Source organism: Maylandia zebra, linkage group LG1 (genome assembly GCF_041146795.1).
Source record: "Maylandia zebra isolate NMK-2024a linkage group LG1, Mzebra_GT3a, whole genome shotgun sequence".
Classification (NCBI taxonomy): domain Eukaryota; kingdom Metazoa; phylum Chordata; class Actinopteri; order Cichliformes; family Cichlidae; genus Maylandia; species Maylandia zebra.
In genome coordinates, this window is record NC_135167.1 from 30,930,750 (window position 1) to 30,958,580 (window position 27,831).

The 27,831-nt window shown below is 41.3% G+C and overlaps 1 protein-coding gene across 3 annotated transcripts in view; it reads left to right on the top strand.

The window, feature by feature from the left end:
* Nucleotides 1–27,831, top strand: part of tspan4a (tetraspanin 4a) — a 185,816-nt gene that overhangs the window by 58,995 nt on the left and 98,990 nt on the right. The window contains exons 1-2 of one of the 3 annotated variants that reach the window (XM_076884894.1): nt 3,054–3,977; nt 4,751–4,830. In XM_076884894.1, coding sequence (XP_076741009.1) covers nt 3,968–3,977; nt 4,751–4,830 — 90 coding nt within the window. In that variant the 5' untranslated portion in view covers nt 3,054–3,967. Of the gene's footprint in view, nt 1–3,048; nt 4,831–27,831 lie in introns of those variants that run through there. The other 2 variants (XM_076884896.1, XM_024803359.2) reach the window with 2 other exon arrangements.

The window sequence follows — 27,831 nt, forward strand, 5'->3', positions numbered from 1 at the left end:
AAGTACATTATGATTTTTGCATCTCATTCACACATTTACTTGAGCCCTGTTTTGTAAACTCTCAATGATTTTTAAAGAAAATAAACAGGCTGCTTTAAAGTAAGAATAAAAAGTGTGAAAGTTTGACCGTCCAAAAACTGCATTATCTTAAAAGTGTGAAGTGAAATGTTTTTTGTGATTGCATAAGCTTAAATTCTACCAGGCAAACAGCTCTAAATAATTTGCCAGGCTTCTGGAAAGGCCATTCTCATTTCATATGCTCATATTACTGCTCTGTGCGCACTGCAGTCATCCTTGTAGACTGTTTTGTCATTTAGTGGAGATATTCATAGGAGACTCATACTCCAGCTTTAAACAAGGGAAAGCAAGCCAGACTCCTACCCCTTTATGGCTGCACGGAGACCGGAGTGCAGCGCAGCGCACTTTGTGCATCTGACTGAGCAAGGCTGTCCGTTCATATTATGCTTTCACATTACAACGATCCATAAAGCGTTTTAATGTGGGCCCATCTACAAACCTTCAGTCTGAATAAAGCTAAATTACATCATGCTGCTTGCCATGCTTCTGTTTCCCCATGTATTCGTACATGGTGAGGAGTTCAAAGTCACCGTGAGCCCTGTAGTGCCAATGCACCCAGTGAGTCTACGATGAAGCTGTTTGTAAGTGGAAATATAGACCTGAAGTGGAATCCACTTTACTGCTGCACTTGCTGAAGTTTCCTGCTGCATGATTCATTTCAGTCTGTATATTTAATGAAAGTGACAGCAGATTGCACCAATTAGTGGGATAACTGACGTAAAAGTAAGATGAACCACATCCTGTGTAAATATTTTTTCCCCTTACGTGCTGTGATTGATAAATATATAATAAATGGTATAAATATGCTCAAAGAGAGAGAGAGAGAGAGAGAGATGTGGTAGTTTATATTTGGAGGAAAAAAAGAAATGAATTTATACGTTTCTTGTTGAACCCGTAAAACCTCATCTACAGACATTTTACTGGATCGTGTGTTACAACATTAGCACGACACATGAATGTCCATCTGTCACTGTGATGTTTTTTAGTTTTATTGTCCAGGTTCTTTCTAGCTTTGTGTTTTTGTCTATCTTTGGAGTAGGGTTCTGTATTCTCCTGCAATTTATCTTTCTGTTATATGTTGTTTATTTTCTTATGCCTGATACAAGTTCTTCATGGTGTTGTTATTTCATCCTTTCAGTTCGGAGCTTCTGTTTTGTAGATCCTTAGGTTCATTCTGTTAATCCCCCTTTGTTTCCCCATTCTGTTCCTCTGCAGTCTTTTGTCTGTGTTTGTCTTTTTGTCTTGTTCCCTCATTTTGTTGTGTCAAATAATCGTCTCTTCAATCAGTTGTGTTGCACTCTTCCTGTTTTATTTTGCTAAGTGTTGTTCAGTTTAAGTCCCTCTTGAGTCTTCATGTTAGTAACTCTCGGCTATGTTCTCACCTGTTCTCTCTCATCTCAATATCTTGTAAGTGTATGCTGTCCGAGTGTCCCTTTGTCCTTTCTCGTGTACTCCCTCATGATTGTGTCTCCCTGCTCTTGGTTTCCTAGTTTTCAGTTCTGTTCGGATTTTTGAGTTCATCCCTTGTCTCCCGAGTCCTGCATCTGGGACCACGTCCTGCCTTTCTGTGTGACTATTATATATATTATATTCAGTGAATTTTAATGCATTTGGAATAGTCTGTTGCTTTAGCAAATGCCATTGCTCACAAATCCAGGAAATCTTCTGTTAGATGATGAATAACTCCACAGCAATGCAAATGCAGTTGGATCATCAGAGTTGCAGCAGAAGTGTTTGTGTAGATCTTGTTGGTGAAGATGAAAACCAAGCAAAGAAAGCATGTGACCACTATTGTGAGCCTGCCACCCCTGCTGAAAGCAGATGGAAGGGGAAACGTAAAATATCACATGACAGTCATGTGATAGCATGTATAGATAGAGGGCACACTTTGCTGTGACATCAACAGCTGCAAGTAATTAAAGCTTCACTGACTGGAACGTCATTCCTTATGCTGCACTGGTTATTAAAATCGCAACGTTCGGATGTGAAGATGAAGTGCTTAAAATATATATATATATATTTTTTTTTTACAACAGCAGCCAACTCAGATATGATATTTGCACTTTGGCTTTACTTCATGTTGCTTAACAAGGTCTGCCCTTGTTTTTCTTTTCATGGATAAAGGGTATTTTTTCCTACTCTTTCACACCTGACAAAATTTTGATGAAAACACTAGTAGCCCAAAAATCTTTTCAACAACGTCAGTCATTCAGTAAGCCAAATTCATTCTCCTAGCATAGGCTGCCGCTGCCTCTGCGCTCTGACCAAAATACACACAGGAGACAAAACAAAAATCCATTAAATAGTTGATGCAGCCTTGAATAAAGTCAGTACCTCTGAAGCTTTGAAATGTCTCTGTGGACTCATAAAACCAGTGACCCAGATGGCTCCCAGGTTGTGGGGAGCATGCAGTTACGCTATTTTGTGTGAATGTCAGCGGCCGTGTGTGCCTTCGCACACACAGAGACACACTTTAGGTGAGTTGTTTGTCGTGTGAAAATCCGTGCAGTGCGAGTCTACGCACACAGATATTGTATGACCCAAGTTCAGGTCCAGAGAGAGACAGAGGGAGAGAGGAACATGACTGAAGTAAAGCGTGAAGAGAGCAGCCTGGGTTGTGAGCAAGAACAACCTCTGCATGTGGAATGAGTTCCAGGCGGGAGGCAGAGAGGAGAGGAGGAGGAAGCACTAGTGCAAGTGCAGCAAGCTTCTCAGCACTGGTATGTTAACAACACGCCAGGTTTTGTGTGCGCCTCTGTGTGCACGTACATCGTGTGTGCGTGAGAGAGAGAGAGAGAGAGAGAGTTATCTAGTAGATGGTAGGGTATGATTGCCGTGTGCACGAGGGAGGATGGAGCTGCGAGGCACTGATTGGTTGTGCACTCTCATAGGGTGTGGCCAGAATGTGAATGACTGCTCCTGCCTTTCCCGCTGCCAGGTTTTGGGGACAGTTTCTGAGGAGGGATGGGGTGTGTGAGACTGTGTGTGTGGAGGAGAGAGCATTGGAGCCTGTGAGAGAAGGCAGGAAAGAAAAAGGGAAAGGGGGGGCAGGAGGACAGAGAGAGAGAAAGAGAACAGGAGCTTGTGAAGAGAGGGAGGGAGGGAGCTTCAGGCAGCGAGGCTGGACTACCGCTCAAACACTGCAGTCTTTCTTTTGCTTCTCTGAGGAAGCTGTCTTTCTCTTCTCGCTGCCTGTCTCTCCTTCTTGCTGCTTCTTCTCTCGCTGCTTGGCCATGACCCTGGTGGACACCTTGATCTCCTTGCCCACCTAGAGAAGAGGAGAGAAAACGCTGTAGCGGAGGAGGGAGACGAGAGGAGGGGACAACCGCACACTTTGCTTCTCTGATGAGAGTCTGGAAATTAATTAACCACCATCAGCACAGGGGGGGAGAGCAGAGAGGGGCTCAGGATTAGAATAAGAGGGAGTTGAAGAGAGTGATTTGTTAGATGAGAGTGGAGAGACGCAGAACAACCCCTAGACACTTTTCAGAGACAAAAGGTTCAAGTTAGGGCAGGAACTAAAGAAGCAAGGAGGAAATTGGGCAAGGCAGGAATTCCACAGGGATACAAATTGAAGAAGCCAAAGAATGGTCTGCTCATCAGCGTCATTCATCCTTTCATGCCTTCTTCCATTCTTCCTCTCACATCCATAACACCATTCTTCCCGCTCGCCTCCTTTTCTATCTTAGTTCTTTTTTTTTTTTGCTCCGTGCATGTCAGCAAAAGCACATCGCCAGTCACATGCCGAACACTCAGACGCAACTAAGACCAGAGAGTAGTGTTTCATTCTCAGCGGACATGCGCTCTGTCTCTGAGTAAAAGAAGTTGATTAACCAAAGCAGGGGTGCTGTTATTTGCCAGCCAGGAAGCACCTGCTCAGGAATTTCTCATGAGACCAGGTAGGACCATTTCTGGATCATTTTGGCAAGCCCAAGGCGCTAGAGAGGTCAAACTCTCCAAGCATTTACCTGATTGAACCTTTATGAGATGAAACTGCAGATCAGCTTATCTGGGAGCATCACACCTGTGTGCGAGGGATTAAAGAGATAGGGATGTGCAGATGTGTACGTGTATGTTGGGATTATGTCCTAAATGTTCAGATTTACACAGATGTTGTGGCAGGATTATGCAAACTGTCCTGCAGAATATATAATATATAAGATTCAAAAATAGCAAGTCGGTTGAAGTGAATGGCAGCATATTGTTTTCTCTCAGATTACATCAGATCACGTGTGATCCCACTCTGGGTATAATTAAATCAGTAGTTCAGGAGTTTAATTATTTTGAGGCTAGGTTAGAAATACTACTGAAATCCATCTCGCAGCCCCCCCTCAGTGGAATACCTCTTTGTCCCTCGCTGTGGACTTTGTTCAGACCTGAAGTGCACAGAGTGACTATTAAAGACTCCTAAAGGCTCATTCAGCTTCCATTATGAGACGCTCGAGCACAGACGAGACTCCATATCGGCGCAGTCCATCTCTGGACAGCAAACCCGACACGCCGCCGTTCACTTCTGGGTTTCACCGCTTTAGCGGAGAGTTCGAGTATAAGCGGCCACCGTTTGCGTTCGGCTTTCACACGACAAAGGGGCCGCAAACATCCAAGGGACGCTATGCCCAGGGCAAGAAGTATGTGGTGTTTTACCTGGACCTCTCCTTCATATTCCTCCTAGAACTGCGGCGCTGCAGGATGGCTGAGGGTTGCATGATGGCCCTGCGATATGGAATGGTCTTCTTCAATCTCCTCTTCTGGGTGAGTTCTGTCTTTTAAAAAAATATATATATATTTTTATATATATATGTAAACATATATATACATATATATATAAATATATGTATTCTTGTGCATGACTTTTGAAGAGGGGAGACTGTTTGTTTTGCTGAAAGTGATACTTTGCTTCCTCGCCTCAGATTTTTCTTACCCCGTTTTTTTTTTTTTTTTTTTCCAAAGGAGCTCTCTTATGCATGTCTTTGTAACCACAGTGATGTTAGAGGAGTGAGGAGGGGGCAGAGTTGAGAGAAAGAGACAGATCATGCATTTAGATCATGTGTACAAAGCCCACTGTGTGGGTGAGTGGAGCCTTTTCTGCTCCCTATACAGTTCGTTGAGTGTGGGTGTGCACTGCATTGTTTGCCGTGTTAAGCTGTGACACATTTGGAACTTGCATTATGTGTACACTAGTTAATCACAGAGTTACCATTGTGTTATAATTCTTCACCTACCTCTGCCTCGCCCTCCTCCCCATACAGCAGCACTTCTTAGTTCACCAAGGCATCTGCTGTCAGTCTGCTCAGTTCAGTTGATCGTATCTTTTTGCTGTGGGTTGAGGGTTGAGCTCCGCTGTGTCTGCCTGTCTCGATCCATCTCTGATAGCCCCCGTTACCGATCACTTGCATTTTCATTGTGAAGTCTGTCATGTTCCCCAGCTGTAAAGATTTCAAGCTCGTGTTGTTTTTTTTCCCTCGCAGACTCCTGTTGTGCACTCACTTGCAACTTCTTGGAGAGCTTTATGGGGTTTTTGGCCTCTGTGGTTACCTTTCTGGGATTACTTTGATTTGTCATACGTCTGCTCTTATTGGTAACAGAATGAGATGAGGCCTTGGGCACTGAAATGCAATCTAGCTGCCAAGATGCAATCTCCCTCAAGGAATGAGTGACCTTTTCACCTCTACATCTTCAGTCAGCTATAAACGGCTGTCAGAGAAGGGTCGCGGTATTTGTTATTAGCACTCGGTGTGCATGTGTGACTGTGTGTGTGTTGCCACTGGGGATAAATAATGACCACTTGACCGAGGGTAGCTATAACCTGTTTCTGATAAGCCAGTTGTATTTGGTAAGAACAGAAGAGCTCTGCCAATTTAAAACTAAGGATGGTAGATTTTGACTGTTTCGTCCCAAACTTTTTGCAGATGATTTTTAAATTTTAAGGGGATACTTCAGATTCTTAAATTTGAATATTTTTTACATTGTAATGTGGATGTCAAACTCAATGTATGTGGGCCACATACAGTCCACTTTAATCTTAAGTGAAGTGAAACTGGCCCTTTCGGTTGGTGTAAAGAACTTTTTACTATATATTTATTTATAAATATGCAATTTCAATGATATGTCTCAGTTTTTCGATATGTTAAAGAAATGCTGCTGCAGTAAATTAATGTGGCAGCACAAGTCTTTGGGCTTAAATTGTAATAATTTAATGTGTAAAATCATGGCACAAGCTCTGTTAGCTCATTGCTCACAGCTTTTTTTTAGTTCACAGAAAGTGCTCTATTTTTACACAGTGGCTCTATTTTCATCGATAGAGAAAAAAACAAAACAAACAATAATTTTTCTCTCATTTAGTTGTTTATTCATTACTTAACCACTTTGCTGTAGCATGAATGGCCTTGGGGGAGGTCTTTACCAGTTGAAAAAGCTGTAAAATGTAGGAAATTACTGTTAATATTCATGCTTTTTCCAAAGCCCTCCAGTGGGCCAAATTGAAGTTGTCACCAGAATGATTCTGGCCCCAGGGCCTTATGTTTGACACCCCTTGCATAGATTGTATGAACAGTGTCCTGATGAAAATATATTTGCCCTTTACTTTCACTTTCAGAAGGAAAAACAATGTGACAGTTTACATCCTGCCTGAAAACAAAGCTCTCAATAGCTCTTTCCCTCTCTTACAGTAGACTATTTATATTTATAAGATTACCAGGTGAACTGGAGGTGGGAAATTATTTGTCTCAAAGTTTCATGGCATTAACACTTCTATAAATAAGTGTTATAGGTTAACCTATAGGTGCATAGGTTTCTTCAGGTGTCGAAACAAACTTAAATATATGAGACTAATGTGTGCAAATAGAGCGACATAAATAGCAGCTCTGTGCAGTGAGAAGAAAGGTGTGGTCGTATTTCACTGAGCGGTGTTAATATATTTATATGCTACCCACCGTGTTAATATAGCGGTGTTAATATGCTACCCACCGTTTTTAATGCACCAAGACTTGAGGCTTCTGCACAGTGCTTGACAAACTGATCCACTGAGGAAATCATCTCTTAAGGTGGCATTATTGCTTATTTGCCACAGTCTGACAGCAAAGTGGTTGGCATTGATGTTTCCATTGACAAAGTTATTTCACGTTGTTAAAGGCGTAATAGAACAGACCAGTGTTTTGAATCAAATTATATTTAGTAATTTTATTATCCAAAATGTTTTGAAGAAATATCAAATCTGGGTTTTTTGGGGGTTATTAACAGTCATTTTTATTTGCCAGTGAATGGGGCCATATCTCCTTTACCCATGCCAGCCAGTGCCAGTTGACTGATCTGATCCTAGCAACTAATATTGAATTTGCCAACACTACTTTCTGCTGTTTCTTTGGAAACGTTTGAGCTTTTTGAATTAAACCTTGTCAATGTGTCAGTGTACGTGATTTGCCAGAGTCACATCAGATACATTTTTAACTTACAATCAAGTGAAAACATCTTTTTTTCAGTAAAATGTGTTTTTTTTTTGTTGTTTTTTTGTCAACCCGTCCATCCACCTCGATATCCTTCCTTACAAAATACATCTTCTCTTACTAAACTGGCACTTGTTCCTAATGTGGGCATCAGAGGGTTTTTTCATAATAAAATGCAACTTTGAGGCATATTAAGCTGCTTGCTGTCAACAATAACAAGTTTTCTACATTGCATCTCAGTGCACCACTAATATACTTCTACATCGAGCTACTCAGGTATGAATTTTCTTCAATTAGCAGAGAAAATAATAGTCTTCCATTTAAAAACAATTAAAGTATTACAGAGAACGACAGGAACCATGTGAAGAGCACTTCTCTCATTTTAAAATACATTTTTATAATTCTCCATAAAAGGTGGCGGGCGATAAAGTTTCCATTTAATTACCCCACTTTCCTTGAAATGAGGTTGGAGCGAAACGGTAAATTCCAGTGCGTCAAAGGTAAAATGAGAATATAGAGTGAGGAAAACACACTGATGAAAGATGAGGACTATGACAAAACATATCATCTGTAACAGCTCACAATACCTTATATAATGTTAGGGGTTTATTCTGTATTTGAAGAATGCCAACTAAACATTCATCTAACAATTCAGCACAGCACCAATCAGTTTCTTCCTTACCTACGGACATACTCCACTGTGCCCACGACTGTTTAACGTGGTACTGGAGCATTACTGATGAGCATGTTAGTGAAGTTAAATAATTAAAATATGATGTCTTAGCATATAATAAGACAGAGACAGATGACTCACTGATGACTGGGAAAGAGGCTAAACAAAAAGTTTCATGTGATGATATCCTTTTTGATTCATATAAACAGAAAAAGTTTTAACATTAATTAACACAACGAGAGTTAAATTTAAACCACTTTTCTCTGAGAGGTGGAGATGAATAAAAAAAACCCCACAGCATGCATACTGTGAGAAGTCACACTGTCTTGTGTGAGAGTACAGTGTTTCTTTTTATAAACTCTATTTAAATTATCTTGGAATGTGTTTGTGATGACCTTCAGGGAGGTTACAAGCTAAGAAGGGTTATTTTGAGAAAAGAAGTGCTCTCAGTTGGCACTTTTCCTTTTCCAGTGTTTCCATAGTTTAGTGGTTTACACATTCACCTCGCCAGCGAAAGATACAAAGAAACAGACACAAATCCCGTCCTGGTTGTGTCAGGAGAGGCATCTGGCATAGAAATCTACCCAGTCAAAGAAGCGGTGACCCCTTGTTGCAACATATTTGATTTTAATTAGGAACGAAAGTGGCTTCCTTGAGAAAAATCACCTTTTCCAAGGTGATTTTTTGTTGTATTAAAGTGACCTGAGTGAATTGCAAGGTGAAAATGTTTCTCTGGATGTTAGTTTTGTCCTTAAAGAGCAGCGACTGTAGACATTTAAGTGACAGTTCTCTGTGTTTCCAAATACAAAAAAAAAATCAGGAGAAACTTTTCAAACCTTTCCTGCAGACTGGACGTCTTGACTGTTGGGTTTTTTTTGGTACTGAAAACATTTTTTTTTTGTCCCAAAATATGACAAAATATTGTCAGACCGCCTCTGCTGGTGTCTGGCCTTGCTTACTGAAATCAGGATTGTTAAAAAAGCTGAAGAGCAGGCCTTGTGGTGTGTAACCCAGCACAGTTTCTCAGAGGAATATTTTCAGGTCAAATGAATACGACACTGCCAAAGATTGAAGGCAGACCTCTTTGCTCTGTTTTATTCTCAGCTTGTTATCACACGGCTCCCTTGTGGTGGGCAGAAACTGACAATCATCTGTGCAGGTCCGAGAGCAGCGGGAGGTGGAGGAGAACCAAACTGTGCTGGAAGAGGCCCGGGTGCTTTTTGTTACTGTGGCTGTTAAAATGGGTGAGAGAGAGAGACGTGAAATGAAAACTTGCTCTGACGTGGCTGCTCAAACATGTAAAAGATTTTGTGTCTGTTTGATGATGGTGTCGATCAGCGGGCATTCATGCTCAGTTGCAGATAACATATTTTTCTGTTGCTGAGACATGCTATTCTTTCCTGTTTTTCTTTGGTTTGCACTGAAGTGGGACACACTCACTTTTTTAAGTGACCGTGGCTGTGCTTACGCTCAGACAATAGAGTCATGGCAGAACAAGCAGAGCCGTCAGGATTTTGCGCCTATGTTGGTATCAAAAACCAAATTGTTCCAAAAGGGAATTGGAAGAGGTCAAGAAGACAAATCTGAAATGGGTTTGTGAGAATAGCTGTAATGATAGAGGCCAGACCTGCTGGTCTGTCACAGATGAAGGAGGTGAGCATGGTTGTAAGAGGTACAGATGATAACAGTAACTATTGGTGGGATAAGTGGCATCCCGCTCAGTAGGCTGGTAGAGCTTTGAAACAGGAGGACAGCGGGGCACATACATCAAACTGCACTATTGTAGCTCATGTGTCACTCTCAGGCCAAATTTTTATTCATGCTTTTTTTGTAACTTACTGATCTTTGAAGGTAAGTTTCCCCAATTTCTCAGTTTGTTCTGTTTTATTTGAACTCAAAAGTCTCCTGTTTTTGTTTTTTCTTAGTTTCTCTCGGATTTTATTTCCCCAAGCAACTGACTTAGAGTCTGTATTTGAGAGTTTTATCACCTCTGTTTACATGAGACAGCATCCTCTTGCAGATCTGTCAGCTCAGACGTTGCTCTGGTAATAGAAAGAGAATAGAAAATGAGGGTGAAAAACACAAATTAGGTCCTAATTATGCTCTTCATTCCACATACAGAGATATGAGTAATTTAGCCTGTAATGTTATAACTGTTATTACTATGTATTATTACAACTTTTTATCTTTTAGTCTCTTAGTTCTTTCTCACAGAGCAGAAATGTGTAACAAAGCCATTAGGATGAATTCTCATTACATGCTTTCATGCCATTAAAAGGTGCACCAGCTTCCAGATTGTCATGGAAACAAGTCTTTTTCTAAGCACTGCATAAAAAGAAAACACAAGATCTGTGTGTGTGTATGTGTGCTTACCTAGTATATGTCACATACTTTAGTGCAAATGAAGCCAACAGTTGCTATCACATCCCATTTGAAATTGGAATCCAGTGACTCTTCACTTACTCAGGGCTACAGTCAGTTACTCTTGTTTTAATTCCCATTACTGTAAGTGTGTGAAAACGAGCTCGGCGCTCTGACCTCGTACGTTAACGTCTGTGTGGGTGGGGAGCAGCCTGGGTATCTCTTCTTCGCAGACAAAATGTCAAACAAATCTATACAAAAAGAGAGAAGCGGATTTCTGTGCTCCAGGACAAATGCTGATTATCCCCTAAATGTAGGAGCAATGACTCCACCATAAAAATGCAAAAATGGGCATCTCGGAAAAATATGCAACAATTCACAACAGCTAATCGTCTTGAGCGGAAACCACCACAGAGCTAGGGGGGAAAAATACATCCCACAGCTGCAAAATACCAAAATAAGACTCATTTACAGCCACTTTTTAATTAATCTTGTTAGCACAAACGTGTCTTTTCCATGCTGCAGGGGTGGGAGGGAGGGGTGGGGGGAATCCATGGCATCAGCAGCAGCAGCAGTAGCGGGTGAGCCTGGGACAGAGGAGGGATAGGAAGAGAAGAGGCAGAAGGAAGAGACGGAAGATGTGTCCTCTGAAGTTGTGTTTACTTGTCATCGTAATGTAGGTCAGAGCCCAACGGAGGATCCATAGATTGCCAGAGTTCTGAATGGGTTGCATCTGTCTCCAGTGATTTAGCCAGATCAATAGAAATGGCCTTTCTACTGATTTGAGATCTGTCCGCCCCGCCCAGGCTCTGCTGCCACACAGTCCATCGATTTGCAGCTGGACCGGAGGGGACGTGCGCAGCATGAGCAGTTCAGATAATAGGTCTGCAGTTTGCATTTGCTGAGTATGGCATGTTTGTGCACACAGCTCACAGGCAGAAAAGTCATTTAATTGTGTGGAAACTTTTTGAAATAGGGAGAGAAGTAGGGAATCTCTCCATTCTTTCCTTTTCTATATGTCATTGTGTTCAAAGATGAAGTCCTACAGTACTGTGCAAAGGTCTTGAGTCACCCCTCGTTTCTTTAGATTTTGTGAGGAAAAATGGGAAATACAGTGGGGCAAAAAAGTATTTAGTCAGCCACCGATTGTGCAAGTTCCCCCACCTAAAATGATGACAGAGGTCAGTAATTTGCACCAGAGGTACACTTCAACTGTGAGAGACAGAATGTGAAAAAAAATCCATGAATCCACATGGTAGGATTTGTAAAGAATTTATTCGTAAATCAGGGTGGAAAATAAGTATTTGGTCAATAACAAAAATACAACTCAATACTTTGTAACATAACCTTTGTTGGCAATAACAGAGGTCAAACGTTTACTATAGGTCTTTACCAGGTTTGCACACACAGTAGCTGGTATTTTGGCCCATTCCTCCATGCAGATCTTCTCGAGAGCAGTGATGTTTTGGGGCTGTCGCCGAGCAACACGGACTTTCAACTCCCGCCACAGATTTTCTATGGGGTTGAGGTCTGGAGACTGGCTAGGCCACTCCAGGACTTTCAAATGCTTCTTACGGAGCCACTCCTTTGTTGCCCGGGCGGTGTGTTTTGGATCATTGTCATGTTGGAAGACCCAGCCTCGTTTCATCTTCAAAGTTCTCACTGATGGAAGGAGGTTTTGGCTCAAAATCTCACGATACACGGCCCCATTCATTCTGTCCTTAACACGGATCAGTCGTCCTGTCCCCTTGGCAGAAAAACAGCCCCATAGCATGATGTTTCCACCCCCATGCTTCACAGTAGGTATGGTGTTCTTGGGATGCAACTCAGTATTCTTCTTCCTCCAAACACGACGAGTTGAGTTTATACCAAAAAGTTCTACTTTGGTTTCATCTGACCACATGACATTCTCCCAATCCTCTGCTGTATCATCCATGTGCTCTCTGGCAAACTTCAGACGGGCCTGGACATGCACTGGCTTCAGCAGCGGAACACGTCTGGCACTGCGGGATTTGATTCCCTGCCGTTGTAGTGTGTTACTGATGGTGACCTTTGTTACTTTGGTCCCAGCTCTCTGCAGGTCATTCACCAGGTCCCCCCGTGTGGTTCTGGGATCTTTGCTCACCGTTCTCATGATCATTTTGACCCCACGGGATGAGATCTTGCATGGAGCCCCAGATCGAGGGAGATTATCAGTGGTCTTGTATGTCTTCCATTTTCTGATGATTGCTCCCACAGTTAATTTTTTTCACACCAAGCTGCTTGCCTATTGTAGATTCACTCTTCCCAGTCTGGTGCAGGTCTACAATACTTTTCCTGGTGTCCTTCGAAAGCTCTTTGGTCTTGACCATGGCGGAGTTTGGAGTCTGACTGTTTGAGGCTGTGGACAGGTGTCTTTTATACAGATGATGAGTTCAAACAGGTGCCATTCATACAGGTAACGAGTGGGGGACAGAAAAGCTTCTTACAGAAAACGTTACAGGTCTGTGAGAGCCAGAGATTTTCCTTGTTTGAGGTGACCAAATACTTATTTTCCACCCTAATTTACGAATAAATTCTTTACAAATCCTACCATGTGGATTCATGGATTTTTTTTTCACATTCTGTCTCTCACAGTTGAAGTGTACCTCTGGTGCAAATTACTGACCTCTGTCATCATTTTAAGTGGGGGAACTTGCACAATCGGTGGCTGACTAAATACTTTTTTGCCCCACTGTAGATGCAGTGATTTATTGAAACATGCAAACATACACAGAAATATAGTATTTAAAGCAACAGCAGGGATTGTACAGTTTTAGCAATGTGAATGTCAATAATTGGTTTAATCTTTATTCTTCAGTCTGAGCTCTTTGAGCAAAGCTTTCTTGTCATTTCTTTAAGTCTTCAGGAAAAGTTCTCCAGGCTTCTTGAAGGACATTCAAAGCTCTTCTTTGGGTGTTGGCTGCCTTTTTTGTCCTGTTCTCTGTCCCACACCGCTTCAATAATGTTGATATCTGGGCTCTGGGGAGGCCAATCCATGACTGATGGTGTTCCACTGCGTGTTTGGAATCGCTGTCATACTGAAAAAATCAACCCATTGCCAATTAAGTGCTTTCTAGCTGGCATTTCATGGTTGATAAAAATCTTGTGGCACTTTTCTTCTACTATTACACCAGTTTTGATAAGATCCTCAAAACTACTGGCTGAAGTAGAACAGACTAGCCCTTTATTGTCAGTGTGCAAGTAGAACTAAATTGTGGGTGCTCCACTTGATTACTGTGCAAGGAATTTAAATACACAAAACAAGACACATAAAACAATACAAACAACAATTAAAAGTGATTTTCAGTTACATTCTTGAATAATCTCTCTTTCTAAATAGAGGGACAGTAACTGTGTGTGTGTGTGTGTATGTAAGCGTGTAAAACCTGCAGATAGTCAGATTAACAGTATTTTGTCTCTATCTGCCATTCTGCAATTCATCTCACATAAACAAAAACGTGCGCACAGCGTGACGTGAAAAAAGGCACAAATTGCTTAATTGTTTGCTAAATGTTTGAGGTGTGAACATTTTTCTTGTAAAACAAAGGGGGGCCTAGCAAAAAAAAGTTTGGGAACCACTGGCCCAACCTAATAAGGAACACAGTCTGGAAACAATGGGGAACTATATAAACAAGAAACTGTGAACCAGAAATAGAGATAATGAAACTCAGAGGCACTAGGAGAAAAGAACAAACAGAAGAGTATCCAGCTGCAACCCAAAACTCATCATAACCTATAATGAACCATAAAACCTATCGAACAGGAGAACAGAACTATAATACAAAGACACCAAAAAAAGTTCTAATTTAAAATGCGTTCCCTGCTAAATTGTCTGTTATGTGTAGACACAACACTGAGTCATCCCTTGAGTTAGTTGACTTCTCTCTGCTTGAATGATTCATAGGTCAGTGTTAAGTGGTTTAACAAAAGATATTTCTCTGAAAATGGTCAAGTACAAGGACTCAAAATGAGTGACAAAGCAGCCGAAGAAAAACTTTGACTAAACTGCAGAAAACCTAAAAAACTATTTATAAAGACCACTAAAAATTTACAAGCCTGGCAACTCTGATACAAAACACAAAGAATGAGCGTTAGTTCAAGACTTTTGGAGATTATTTTATATAAGCTCAAGTTTTAAGCACTGAAATCACACTGTAGTTTTTAAGGCAGTAGGCATAAAAGAGTTTGAGCAGCGATCATCTGTCAATCAACGAGAGCTGGAAAATAAGGTGTGACACTGTGGGAAAGTATGAGGAGTTGTTCTTTATGGAAAGTAAAAGTCCTGCCTGTGCCAGTTCACCATGTTTTGAGCAAGAAAGTATTACAGGAAAGTTTGACTCCTTGGAAGCAAAAGAAATGAGGGCTTACTCAAGACTTTTGGACTGTAATTATGTGTTTGTGTTTACCCAAAATCAAGTTTTATCACGTCTGACACATCTTTCTTTTTAGTAGTGTAGGTAGCATTGTGGTGCGTAGTTAGTGTTGCACAGTCTCAGTCAAATATAACCTGACTACAGTAAATTTATGTTGTGACAGATTTTCCTTCAAAGATACCCTTTAATAAAAGCCCTCCGGGGTTTTTATTGACTCAGAAAGAGGCTTAGGTGGTGCCTCTGCACAGCTGCTCCGGCTTTATCACCGCTGCCAGTTTAATACTCAAACCTCTTTGATTCCAGTTTTCAGCTTTTTTAGACACTAGATTTTGGCATTGCCATAACACTGACCTACTTGAGGCATTCTTTAGCTTTTTAAAATCCAATTTTCTTCATGTCTCCATGGTTATAAAAAGCAACCGTCACATGAATTTTTCAGTTTGAAGTCATGACTTCATTCATAGCAGCGATATTTATGCATAGTTTCATTTTCTTATGTAATGAAAGGAATGGCACACTTTGCAATGATTAGGGATGATGGAATTCTAGATTAAAAGCTGTAATAAATCAGGCATGTTTATCCTTCCACCTCTTTAAGTTGTAATAGTGGCAGAAAAAAAAATATTCGTTTGCATTACTTTAATGTGCAAAGCCTTTCCTCCACATCCTTATGTGCAAAAAGCAAATAAAAAATGAAATCAGTGAATGAAATTCTAGACGATGTTGCTTCTCTCTGTCTCGTGTGATTGAGCAGGGCTATACTAGGCTTTATGGCTTTTCAATCTGTGATGTTTAAAGTTGCTTAAAAACTGTCAAGGCATCGAGGGAAGCCCAGAGTAAACAAAATAAAAAATCCAAACCAACGAGTAACCTGGATTCAGTTCAGTGAATGAACCCGACTAAAAAGCTAAACTCTGTCTTCATGAAGGTGAGCTTCTCCTGCATGCTTCCCTGCACACTCAAACAATGCATTATTGTTTTACTGATGCTTTTCAGTGGCTGAACAAAGTTGAAAAATGTTTTGATAGAAAACATGAATTGTGCCCTTTGTAGGCTGCCAACTTTGCACAAATCATAATCCATACTTACTGTTCTTACCAAAATACATGGCCACTTCCTGCGGTTATAGAAATGGACTAAAATGTTGTTCTAAGATTCCTGTAATGATAAACACACTTTGTCTCTGTGATCATTCCTCTTGATTGAAATATGAATTTATAGTTCTGTGTTCTTCAGAGACATGTAAACATAAAAATACACAGCAACAGTTTGTGTGTTAGTATCATGGTCAGCATGCTTTCAGACCTCTGAATTTCCATGCACGTCTTTTTGCAGGTTGTTTCTGGTAGTTAGAGAACGACTCTACCAATCAGAGTTAGTAAGTAGAATTAAGAATGACAGAAAAATGGCAACAACTGCGAATAAGAAAGACGTGAGTATGCAAGTTGTTCTGAATTTATATGAAAGGAGAACTCCCACATCTTTCATCAGTGCAAAACTGGTTCTGACAAGACCTATGGCAGCTTCCAAATGGAAAACTTGGTTTGCAGCAGAGATAAGCAATGAACTTGGCTTGGCCCAAGGTAAACAAATAAATCTCTTCCTCAATAAATTAACTATTGGGCATGTTAATCACTGAAAGGTAAAAGTACTTCTAGTCAGATTCAAGGTCCGGCATGGCTGTGCATTGATCCTGTTTAGAGCCTACACAGATCTTTGCAGGTCATGGTCTACATGCTGGAGCTCTGTGCTGTCAATAGGGGGGCAGAGGGCAGTGATGAAAATATCTGGAACAGGCAGTCTGTGGGCTGCTCTTGCTTGTGTTGTTGTTGATCCTTTAGCCCTTTAGCACCTGCTGCAGAGAAACCCAAAGTCATAGAAAACAAAGAGTTTCTCTGTAGTGAAGTGATTCCATCCTTTTTTGGGGGCTTATCCAGTTCAGGTTTGAAGGCAAAACCGAGTGTTAAAAATAAAAAACAGAAAAGCTGCCTGTACTTTTGCTGTTGCCTTGTTGATCTTTGATTATTTATTTTTCACGTTTCTCATTCTTCGTGGTGAACGCCACTGTTGCTCCTTTTCCCTATTCAAGCTCATATTTCAACTATGCAGCATTGAGTCTACACATAGCGTCACCCCTGAGCTCAAGCACGTTTGTGTAGGTTGTATACCCAAAATCATTCACTCTGCATAGCCGAATACCTACGCAAACTGACACAAAAGCAGAACTATGGATTCAGCTTCAGGCTAGCTGTTTCCACTAAGCAGGAACCCCTGAGGGTGAAAAACAAAGCCAGAAGAGAAGGGCCAAAAAGTGCAGTTCCTCAGTGGCCACTCGAGGCTTTCTCCATAAATTTTTCTCCATATTTGTGCTGAAATGCACAGTTTTCCTTTTTTGTTCGGTCTCGGAAGGCAATTTCAGCTTTGTTAACAACTTTACAGGCGGAATGTTTTGTTTTATGACGCAGCTGAGTGGGAAATGATTTCCAACCAGGCTCCTAGCTTTCTGCTAGACTGTCACCTCCGGTATTTTGAGTCAGTGAATTGACCATTTGACTGTGTTTGTGGTGTTGGAGCTTTTTGAAGTGATTTAAAGCAAATATCTAACATCTAATATGGCTTGTTGTGTGGTTAACTGTACAGCTCATCTGTGGTGAAATATTAAGGTTTTATTTATACGGCACGTTGCTTCGGAGTGATTAGCAAGTGTCTGTGCGATGTAACCATGCAGCCGCTGAACGCACCTTGCTAAATAAGCTTCCTGCCATTAGATAATCGCTTAGTACGCCACCCTGTATGGTCACTTCCTATGCATATGTTTTTACTGAGTAATCCATTTAAATCGGAATTCAGTATCAGTGGCACTTAATTCATGAAGAAGAGCTCTCCTTTCCCTCCAGCACATCTCCAGATTAGCCCTGAGACTGAGTGGAAGTACTTACAGTGTGCTCAGTTTTCTGACAGTGAATATTTCATCCACTGCATCAGTCTGGCATGACTGCAGTGAAGCTGCTCATCACACCGATGACCTTCTGATGTCAATAAAGAACATCTCTTCAAACAGTTGGGTGGACATATTTGAAAAATTAAATGCAATAACAATAATAATGATGTAATACTCCGTTTATAAACGAAACAGCCCATGCACTAGCCAGCAGGTTCAAAAATGTGTGCGTCTTGTAATCCCAGCGGTCGCTGCAACTGTGTCAAAATTAATATACGCTGAGCAATTACAGCTGACAGATCTGAGTCATGAAATTTTAAAATATTCATAAAGGACACTTGAAGTTGGGATGTGTCAAAGCAATGTGCAGCACAGGGTGAAAACAGCATGTATCTGCAGAGCTGTGAAAGGTTAGCCTTACACTGTTAAAGGTGGGTCATTTCTCTCTCTCTATATATATATCTTTTTTTTTTTATTTTTTTTTTTTAGGTTAGCATTAAAGGATTAAGATGGCAGACTTGGAATTTAAGCCCACTGGGAAGTTGGAGAATACACTGATTTGAATAATCATCCGTTTAAATGAGATTTACTCAGAATCAAGTGCTCGTCCATCAGTATAATCCCACCGATTCCTGGTTTGTTTTACTCGCCTGTGTGTAGTCGCACGAGGCACAAGTGAAAGGTGGAGAAGTTCCGCTGCAAAGCAGGCGGGGAGATGGAGACTCCGTCATGTAAAACAAGGATGTACTGTATCTAGGACTGCACATATGGAGAGATTTTGTGTGTTAGTATACAGCAGCGGGCTGTTAACCTTCGCATGAGCGAGAGATCCCCGTTGGTCTGTCTCATTACAGATGGAGACCAGATGGAGGCAGTGAGCTCTAACACCCCACCGACTCTGCTGACGTAGGGAGGAAAAAAAAAGAAAAGAGGCAGCTCGATACACCTAATTGACAGCGCGGTGTCATGAAGGAGCTTTAGTTTAAGGTGCCGCAGAGTCCCAAGTGGAATGCATAAACAGCCAGGTGACACTAATCAGAGCTGAGCGGATCTTTCTGCGGCAGCTGAGGAGATGCTAAAAGGTGTCGAGCAAAACTTCTTGATACGTGACGCAAAAAAAGAAAACAAAAGACGGCGTTAATTATCGATAGCTCTCGGGGTGTCCCGCAACACCTGGGGATCCTTTGGTGCTTGAAGAACAATACTAACACGTTCCTTTTGCTGTTTTTCCCCCTCCGATTATTTCTAAGGATGTGCTGTAGTCGCAGTGAGACACTTTCATGCAAAAAATCAAAAGAGATCAAGAGGGGATGGAAGGGGTGGGTACAAATCTACAGTTACAAGTCATTTGTGCCAAAGAACAAGCAATGGTAGATAAGTAATGTCAATTTGAATAGAAGCAGATTTTCTGTCTGATATGTGGCTGTGATATTCCCACGCACTTGGTAGTCGCGCTCTCTCCCTGTGCAAAAGTGCCTTTCTAGTGATATTCTCCATGGTCTCTATTACCTCTGAGGAGAAGCCAAGCTGTGCTCGCCATACTGTCGGGAAATATTTCTGGTTGTGAGGCTTTGTATGCGTAAGATAGGGCGAGCCAAGTCAAACCTTTATATACCACATTTCACGCATGAGGAAAACACAATGGGCTTCACATGGAAAAAACTTTAAAAATTCATTAGAATTGACAGAGACAGGCTTAAGAGAATAAAAGAAGAAAATGATTTTCTTTTCTTTCAGTTTCCCAGAAAGTTGCTTCAAAAATCCAGAATTTCAATTTGCTGGTGCCACATTTACATACCACATCCGGCTGATCCTGTACTTTGTTGAAGTTGTACGAGTGAGTCCTGTGAGGCTCTGCCAGTCCATTAAATGTAACAAATGTAATTATTCTTTATGCACTTTTTCCAACAAATAACACTAGTGTTTGGTGTATTAGGAGATTATCTTGTCTGAGTCAGCCCAAAGCTTCGCTGCTTGAAATTAACTGACTTCTTTATTCGGTGATTGATTAACTATGTTATTCTCGAGAGTTCGAGGCGCTGGCACAACTTTTAATAGACTTGAATAGAGACGTCGCCTAACAAAGCAAGGAATCTGTTTGTCTTTGTGTAGTTCCAGCTTCAGAAGTAGCACAACATTTGACCTGCTCTGCTTTAAACTCGGTGCCTGATATTGTTGTCGTCCGCAGTATTGTACCAGCAGGAATGCATAACGCTGGGCATACCGCTGAGAGAGAGAAAGAAAAAAACAACAACAGCAGAAGGACTAGCTCTGTTTAGCAACCGAGAAGTCCAGCGACCATCAGCAGGAGTTTCTCTGCAAAGTTCACAAAAAATAACCTTAGAAAGACGAGGCCTGGATCCCAAAATACAGCGCTGTGGAGGACAGCCGGAGAAAGGAGGTGGCAAAGAGAGAGAGAAAGTGGAGAAGGAGATGTGGGTTTGGGAAAAAAATCAGCTGGGGAAAAAAAAGGAAGAGGAAAGAAAGAACTGATGGATAGGAATTACCTTTCTGTCATTCCTCTATCGCTCACAATCCCACCTGTAATGCCGCCTGTCCCCATCCTCCCACCGCGCTTCAGTCATCTCTTTCATCCTCACCTCTCATCAGCCCTCTCACCTCCCTCTCTAACAGCTTATCTTTCGTCTTATAGGGGAAACTGCGGCTGGGATAACAGAATCCTCTAAATTAAAACCATTATTAATCATTAGAATCATTGTGCATAATTAAAAAATCAAATAAACAAATCAATTATACTTCTCCATGCATCTGCCTCCCTGACTAAACAGAAAGGAAGTGCACCGCGATGTGGCTGTGCGTTGTTGTTAGTGTGGAAATATGGACAGTTTTGTTTCGAGAAGGAATAAAGCTCTCAAGTGTATAATTATGATTTGCACAGGATTAATTATGTAATAAAAGTTGCTGTTACAAATGTGTCAGTATGATATAACTTTAATGAAATTACACAGTTAACATCACTGTGATGGCTCAACCAAAGGAGTGGAGTCTTGGAGAGTTTCATTTGAAACCAAATATATATTTTTTTATGATCAGCCCACATCCAATATCTAAAGTCACATCTGTTTGTATAGCACATTTAAAAGCAACTGAAGTAGACCCAAAGTGCTTCCCAGTTGTAGCAGATGGATTAAAAACCCAAGTAGGCGGTCCAGAAATACATGTAATTAATACAAATTGTTATTTGAAAAGGGGTAAAATAAAAACGCGAATGTCTAAAAGGAAAATAATGGATAAAAGTTGCAGAAAGAAAACAAACCGTGGGTCACTTCAGACAGGAGACAGTAGAATATGTGGGTCTGCAGCTTGTTTGCCTTTGGTTTTAAGAAGAGAATGGGGGACTGACAGGAGCTGCTCAGGAGATGACCCGGGTGACTTTGAGACAGATTACAGAAAGACTGATTTTGAAATCGATTCTGCATTTCACTGAGTCCAGCAGCTACATTTGGAAATAGTTCTAGGAACGGCTGAATTGGAAAACCTATTCCCAGGAAATTGCTATGGCGTTTGGCTATGGTGCCGATAAAAGCTGCCCTTCAAAACTCTGCTGATTAGCTTTTTAAAGATCAGAGAAGTATCCAACAAAACATCTTTAAAGGTTTGTGGTGGTGTGGACAGGGACTCAGGCCTTACTTAGACTCTCGGGTTACTGTGTAACCAGGGGCATCCTAGTACACAAAAATACAACTTTAATTTTTGTTATTTATTCTTTTTGTTAAAAGATTTTTTTAAATCCAAGATTTAATATCGTGTTAATCAATCAAAAATGTTCTTGTATAATAACCAAAGTCAAGTGTTGCAGGTATAAAGGTAAGTATTGTCTGCTTATGAATATTTTGTCTGTTGTATTAATATTAGTCACACATGTGTAGAATTAAACAACAGCTTTTGTGGTTATATGTCATCCTTATTTTTATGATTCTTTTTAAAACTGATTTGGTGATTCTTGAATCATTGATTGTTTGGTTTGTAAAAAAAAATATCCCCAAAACTTCCAAAGTGACACCTCGAAAGGGGAAAACATGGTTCTGTGGCGGTCGTACGCATGCATAGCTTTGTATATGTTGTTACTGTCATCTGTTTACATCCACAAGGTGGCAGTGTGACAAACAACCAGTCTGAGGGCGACTCTTGCTTGTGCTGTTGTTGGTTGTTGGCAGCCATTGATAAGACCGAAATCATATCATGTGAAAGGTGAAAAGTGAAACCCTAGTGTCTCATGCTGTTATTATTATTTGTGTTTTTTCCATTTCTGGTGAAGTCTTGTATCACTCACTTCCTGTTATTGTCCACTTCTCAACCACTCAACATACATCACAGCGTGACCCTCACGTCGAACGATGCGGGTTTTTGAAGGAGCACGCACAAGCACATTTGCTTAGGTTGGAAATGTCATGCTGTGTGAGTTTGGGTTATTGATATTATTGGGAAGTCTTTCAGTTTGCTCATATTTTAGCACAGCTTGTGTGTGTTCCCTCACTGTTTCCTGTCTCATTCTCCCCAGTGCTAAAGTCCTTGTGTGTCCTTGTTTAGTCATTGTTACTTACTTCCTGTTTTACTTTGCTGATTAGTTGTCTTTTGCATGTTGTGTTCAGTTTTAGCTCCTCCCCTATGATTGGGTGTTTTGTGTACGCCTGTGTCTGGTTTCCTCCCATCCGTGCCTCAGTCCCCTGATTGGTGTGTCATGTGTGCATAAAGAGCGCTGTCTTCGCTTTGTCATACTGCTACCCTTGTATGAGAGTTCTGCCTGGATTGTGTTTGTTGTTCCTTTCGGATTTTAACTGTGGCTTTGTTATGGGCTTTCCACCAGTAAAGGTGCAGTTTTGTTTACTCTTCCTCCCTCCCGAGTCTTCATTTGGCTCCTTATCCCACAATTCCGACAGCAAACCCTTCTGTGCACCCTCTGTGAAAGCAAAAAAAAAAAGATATTTTTTCTAAAACCTAGAGTGCCAAAATATAATTGTTGTTGTTATCCATGAATTTTCAAACTTAATATTTCTTTCTCCATTTTTATAAAACAGTAAGACACATTATTATTTTTTATTAAGAAGCCAAATTACAGTTATTTACTTGCTCCGCCGAACAGAAAAATCGGTTTCAGCGTGCTGCTTAGATGTTACACTTGATTAATTTACGACTTCTCTGAGACGTCCAATGTACCACCTCAAATTCAGAAATGAAAAAGTGAATTCTGTAGTTTTTTTTAAGACTTTTAGACAGATTTCTAAAATATTTGTGCTTTTTTTTTTTTAATGACAGGTGGTCTAGTAAATTTACTGAGCACAGTAAGTTTAAGACAGGGAAAGTAAAGCACAGTGAAGGCGTCCTTATCACTTTGACAGTGCACTGCTCTCTGTGAGTACAGATGGTTAATCTTGACCTGTCTGTTAATCACAGTCCACACAGTCAAGGAGTCCATTTCATTGAATTAGCAGAGGTCAGGCCTCACAGATAGCCGTGGGTTACAGACGCCTGTATCGACACTGTCAGTCAAAGCAGCCACGCCCCTAACTTTCAGCCTGACCATGTTGACCTTATTTTTCAGGATGCTATTGTTTGCCTGCTGGCGAGTACTGCACTGGTCTGTGCAAAAACATCCGTGCCTTTGTTTCTTACACCAAACCACAGACTGCAGGGGGATGGTGTGAAAGTTTAAATTTGAAGTGCCCGTAGAGGAAGAGTCCTACACAAACCTCTGAATCCACTTACAGAGACCAAAGAAATCACCTTCACAGTAGAAAATAGCATAAGACATAGTGTCATAGGCACGAAGAGGCGGTGTGAGGAATGAGTCAGTGTAAAGTCGGCAAACCAACTCCTTCCTCGTAAGTTTGGCAGCAGTACAACATACACACCCACATCAACTTCACCACCACCAGTGAAAATCCCTATCAAATCAAAAACTTGCTTTTTTCCTAAGCACACTCTCACACCTTACAATCACCTTTTGAAGGGAGTGCATGGCACAGCAATCTGTCATGCCATGGGTAGTCACACACGTACGTCTTTCATGTCAGGAGAGCTTATGATGCAAGTTTTACCAACGCCAAAAGTGTGAATAAGTTTAATTAGATTAAGCTGACGAGGTTAAGGTTGTTATTGCTTTCAGCGCCGGCTTAAGAGCTGTCGAGCTCTTTCGAAACCACAGTCAGAATGCAGAGAAAAGGTGAGACGTTTCCATTTGCATTCACTTGACATGGCCACATGTAATGAGTAGCCTTTTTTAAATTTGTCGCAGTTCATTATAGTGAAATAATGCCCTTTCAAAATAAAACTAGTTCAAATGAGCTCTTGAGGGACTTAAAAAATAGCTTGTCACAGTATGCCTTAACTTAGGATTTTTCTTTTTTTTGCAGTCAAGTAGTTTTTCAGTATTTCAGCGACTTACTGCTTCCATTGTTTATTCTTCAATAGCAGTGCACTGAATATTCACTAAGCGTTCAACCTTTGCTCAGTCTTTACGTGTTTCAGCAAGCCGTTTATCATCGAGCCAGAAATTACTTGTTAGCCACATATTGTTAGATACATCTCGTAAAAAGCAACTCCAGTGACTCTATCCACAGCTGCTCTCCTTGTCTTGCCCTATGAGAACTCCTTTCACATACAAACACTCTGTAATACTACACTCAAATGGGTTTTTTTTGTTTGTTTTTTTTCGGTCGGACCCATTAACAGCAGTGAGAGAATGTGAAGATGAACTCTTGCTCATTCATGTGGCTATAGAAGCAGAGCCTTTTGAAAAATATTCCATCTTTTTATCGGCATCAGAAATAGAGATGGGTGGGAGAGTTTTGCTGCAGTGCTGCATAAGGATGCCGCTGGGCAGGGGGAATGCAAGGGACACGGAGAGAGTGAAAAGGTGATGTTTTGGTTATAGGGAGGGGGGAGGAATGGGCGTGAGCATCGGCATTAAAGCCAAACAGAAGTAAAATGGGTATGGACAATAAGGGGACCAGATGGTACTTGTGGAGTTGGGGGGGGGAATGGAGAGAAAGGGAAAGAAAGCTAACTGCCACAGAGAGTTAGAAATCTAGGGAAAGACAGATGGAGAAAATGGGGGTGAGGGTTTGTCTTTACTGCCCTTGTACGTGTAAGCGAGGTTCTGCAGTAGCAGTGTGGAAGATAAAAATAAATAAAGAAGGAAAGAAACACTGGAAGATGCAAGTACACCTTGGGACCTGTGGTGAATGCAGGTGGAGTGGTGCAGAGCCAGACGAGCTGGTGGGGGAGGAGGAGGGTAAAAGAGGATGGGGGTGGGGCCAGTTTTGATTGGGGATATGTGAAGGATGAAGGAGGTAGCAGGGGAGACGTGGAGGTTGCAGGAACAGGTGGTAAAACAGCAGGTGGTGAGGGGATAAGAAAAAAAAAACGTCGTGGTAAGAGCCCAGACAGGCTGCTTCATAAAGCACCTTGATGATGCTTTAATGACCCGAATGTGGAAAATTAACTAAAAATACATGAAATTAAAAACCTTGATAATTTACAGAGCATGATATTGCAGTTGATTCCCCTGGTGAGCATGAAATTTATATCTATCTTGCCTTGGTAGTGTGATGATGAGGGACTGGACACGTTTTTTTTTCTTCTTTAGATGAACATAAAAGACCATACCTCCCAGATTTATTAAAAAGTGTGCTCTCTTCCCAGAACATAATGCACTGTTGACTGCTGGAAAAACTGGTAAACCTAAAGGGGACCTTAGCTAATTTTACACATGAAATTCTGTTTACTTGCTCAAGTGCATATTTGAGTCTGATAAATGTGGCTTGTGTCAGTGTCAGGTGGAAGTGAAGCCAACAATCTCAGGCTTGTGGAGGCAGAAAGATGTATGTTGATTAGACCTATGTGCTCAGTTGTGGAGCCAGGCAAATTTTTATTAGGGTGGCTAGACTAAGACCACTACTTACTGGCACAGAGCCTGAAGTTGTGTATTTTTTCTTTGTCACGTATCTCTAGGGGAAATAGTGTTTTTTTTTGTTTTTTTTTTCATCATTCACTCTAGTACATGGGACTGCCATGTGGAAGTACACTGGGAGGACAAGCATCCATTAGCCTTTATTTTTTAAGGCACCACTCAACTAACTAAAAAAGAATCTGTGATTTTGTCTATAATTATTGTTTGCTAATAGTTCAGCAAATTAAGTAGAGATTCCCAGAACTTCCTCTCCCCAGACACCACCTCCAGCCGTTCTAGTGGAACTACAAGGTTTTCCCAAACTGGCTGAGAGATGTAATCTCCTCCCAGGGGACTCTCCGCATGGGATATGCCTGGAACACCTCACCTAGGAGGTGTACAGGAGGAATCCTGGTCAGATGCCCAAACCAAATTGACTGGCACCTTTTGATGTGGAGCAGTTGTGGATCTATGCCAAGCCCCTTCCAAAAGACTGAACTTGTCACCAGTTGATAAGCTAATGCTGTAAGATTACTGTAAGATAAGTTTAATTTTAATAGGCAGTTTGGTGGTTAAAATGCATGTCGGCACGTGAAAACAATACAGAAGCAGCCATAGAGAACTGGTTCTCCAAAATTGCTCTGCTAGTAATAGCAGTTAACCATTCATTTTTATCTGCTTATCCAGTGCAGGGTCGGAGCGTATCCATTATAATAGGGCAATGTGCTGCTGTGCTAACAGACAACCATTCACACCTAGGGCCAATTTAGAATCACCAGTTAATCTAACCTCACTCAACGTGTGTCTTTGAACTACCAGATGAAGTCGGAGTACCTGGAGAGAACCTGTCACGGTTCTGGGTCATTATGATCCAGCATTTTTAGTTCTTATGTTTTGGTTTAATTTTGGATTGTACTCTGATTCTTGTGCTTTGCTGATTATTATTAGAATTCTATGTTTCTGTTTATTCTTGTTAAGGGACAAGGTTAGGTTTGTGTCTCATGTTTAGTGTAGGTTTAGTTCTGTGTCTAGTCTGTCTTTGTGTAGCTGTTTCTTGTTTCCTGTTTTATTGTGAAGGTCCGTGTCTCATGTGAGTGTATTCAGTTTTGCCTCCCTTGTCTCGTCAATTACTTCCAGCTGTGTTCCCCACCTGTGTGTAATCTTCCTGTGTTCTTCTGTGTGTATTCTCATGTACTAGTCGCTGGTCCGTCTGTTAACCTCCCGTCTATCAACTGTGAATCTACTGTGTGTTTACCCTGCCGTCCACCTTCCTATGCCTCCATTCATCCTCCTTCATGTTCATGTTTGCTGTTCAGTAGTTTAGTTTCTCAGTATAGATTAGTTTTGTTCCGTTTTGCCTTTTCCACCTCGTGCTCTGTTCTACAATAAACCACCTTTGCATCTCAGCGAGTGCCTGCACTTGGATCCTCATTTAATCCCTCACACGGCTCATCCCACTCGCCGTGACAGAACCTACATAGACATGGGGAGAACCTGCCAACTCCACATAAGAAGCGTGTGGAACCCAGGACCTTCTTAGTGTGAAACAACAGTACTAACCAATGGAACACCCTGTTGTCACCTGGTTATTGGATCTGAGTTTGTTTCTATACTTGCGTTCGTAGTCCCCTAATCAACTTGTTTAGCATATAGTGGTGTTGTGGGCACCTGTGGCCACCCTTTGTTTCCACCCCTGGTACAGCCAAGCATAATCCTTCTAGGCTTACTGATGTTTGATTAAATGTAATACTTAAACACTCTGTTGTACAATAGTAAATTAATCAAGAGACAAAGAACATATGTATGGTTAGACATTCCCAGCTGTCACTAAGCAAGAGGCAGGGTACACCTGTTCTTCACGCCTGTGACCTATTCAGAATCACCGGTTAACATAACTTAATGCTTATCTTTGGACTAGGAAGCGAGCGAGAGTACTCAGAGAGAAGCCGCACAGACGAGGTGAACATACAAACTTCACACTGAAAGGCCCCAATGGGACTTCATGCTGTGAGGCAACAATGCTAACCGCT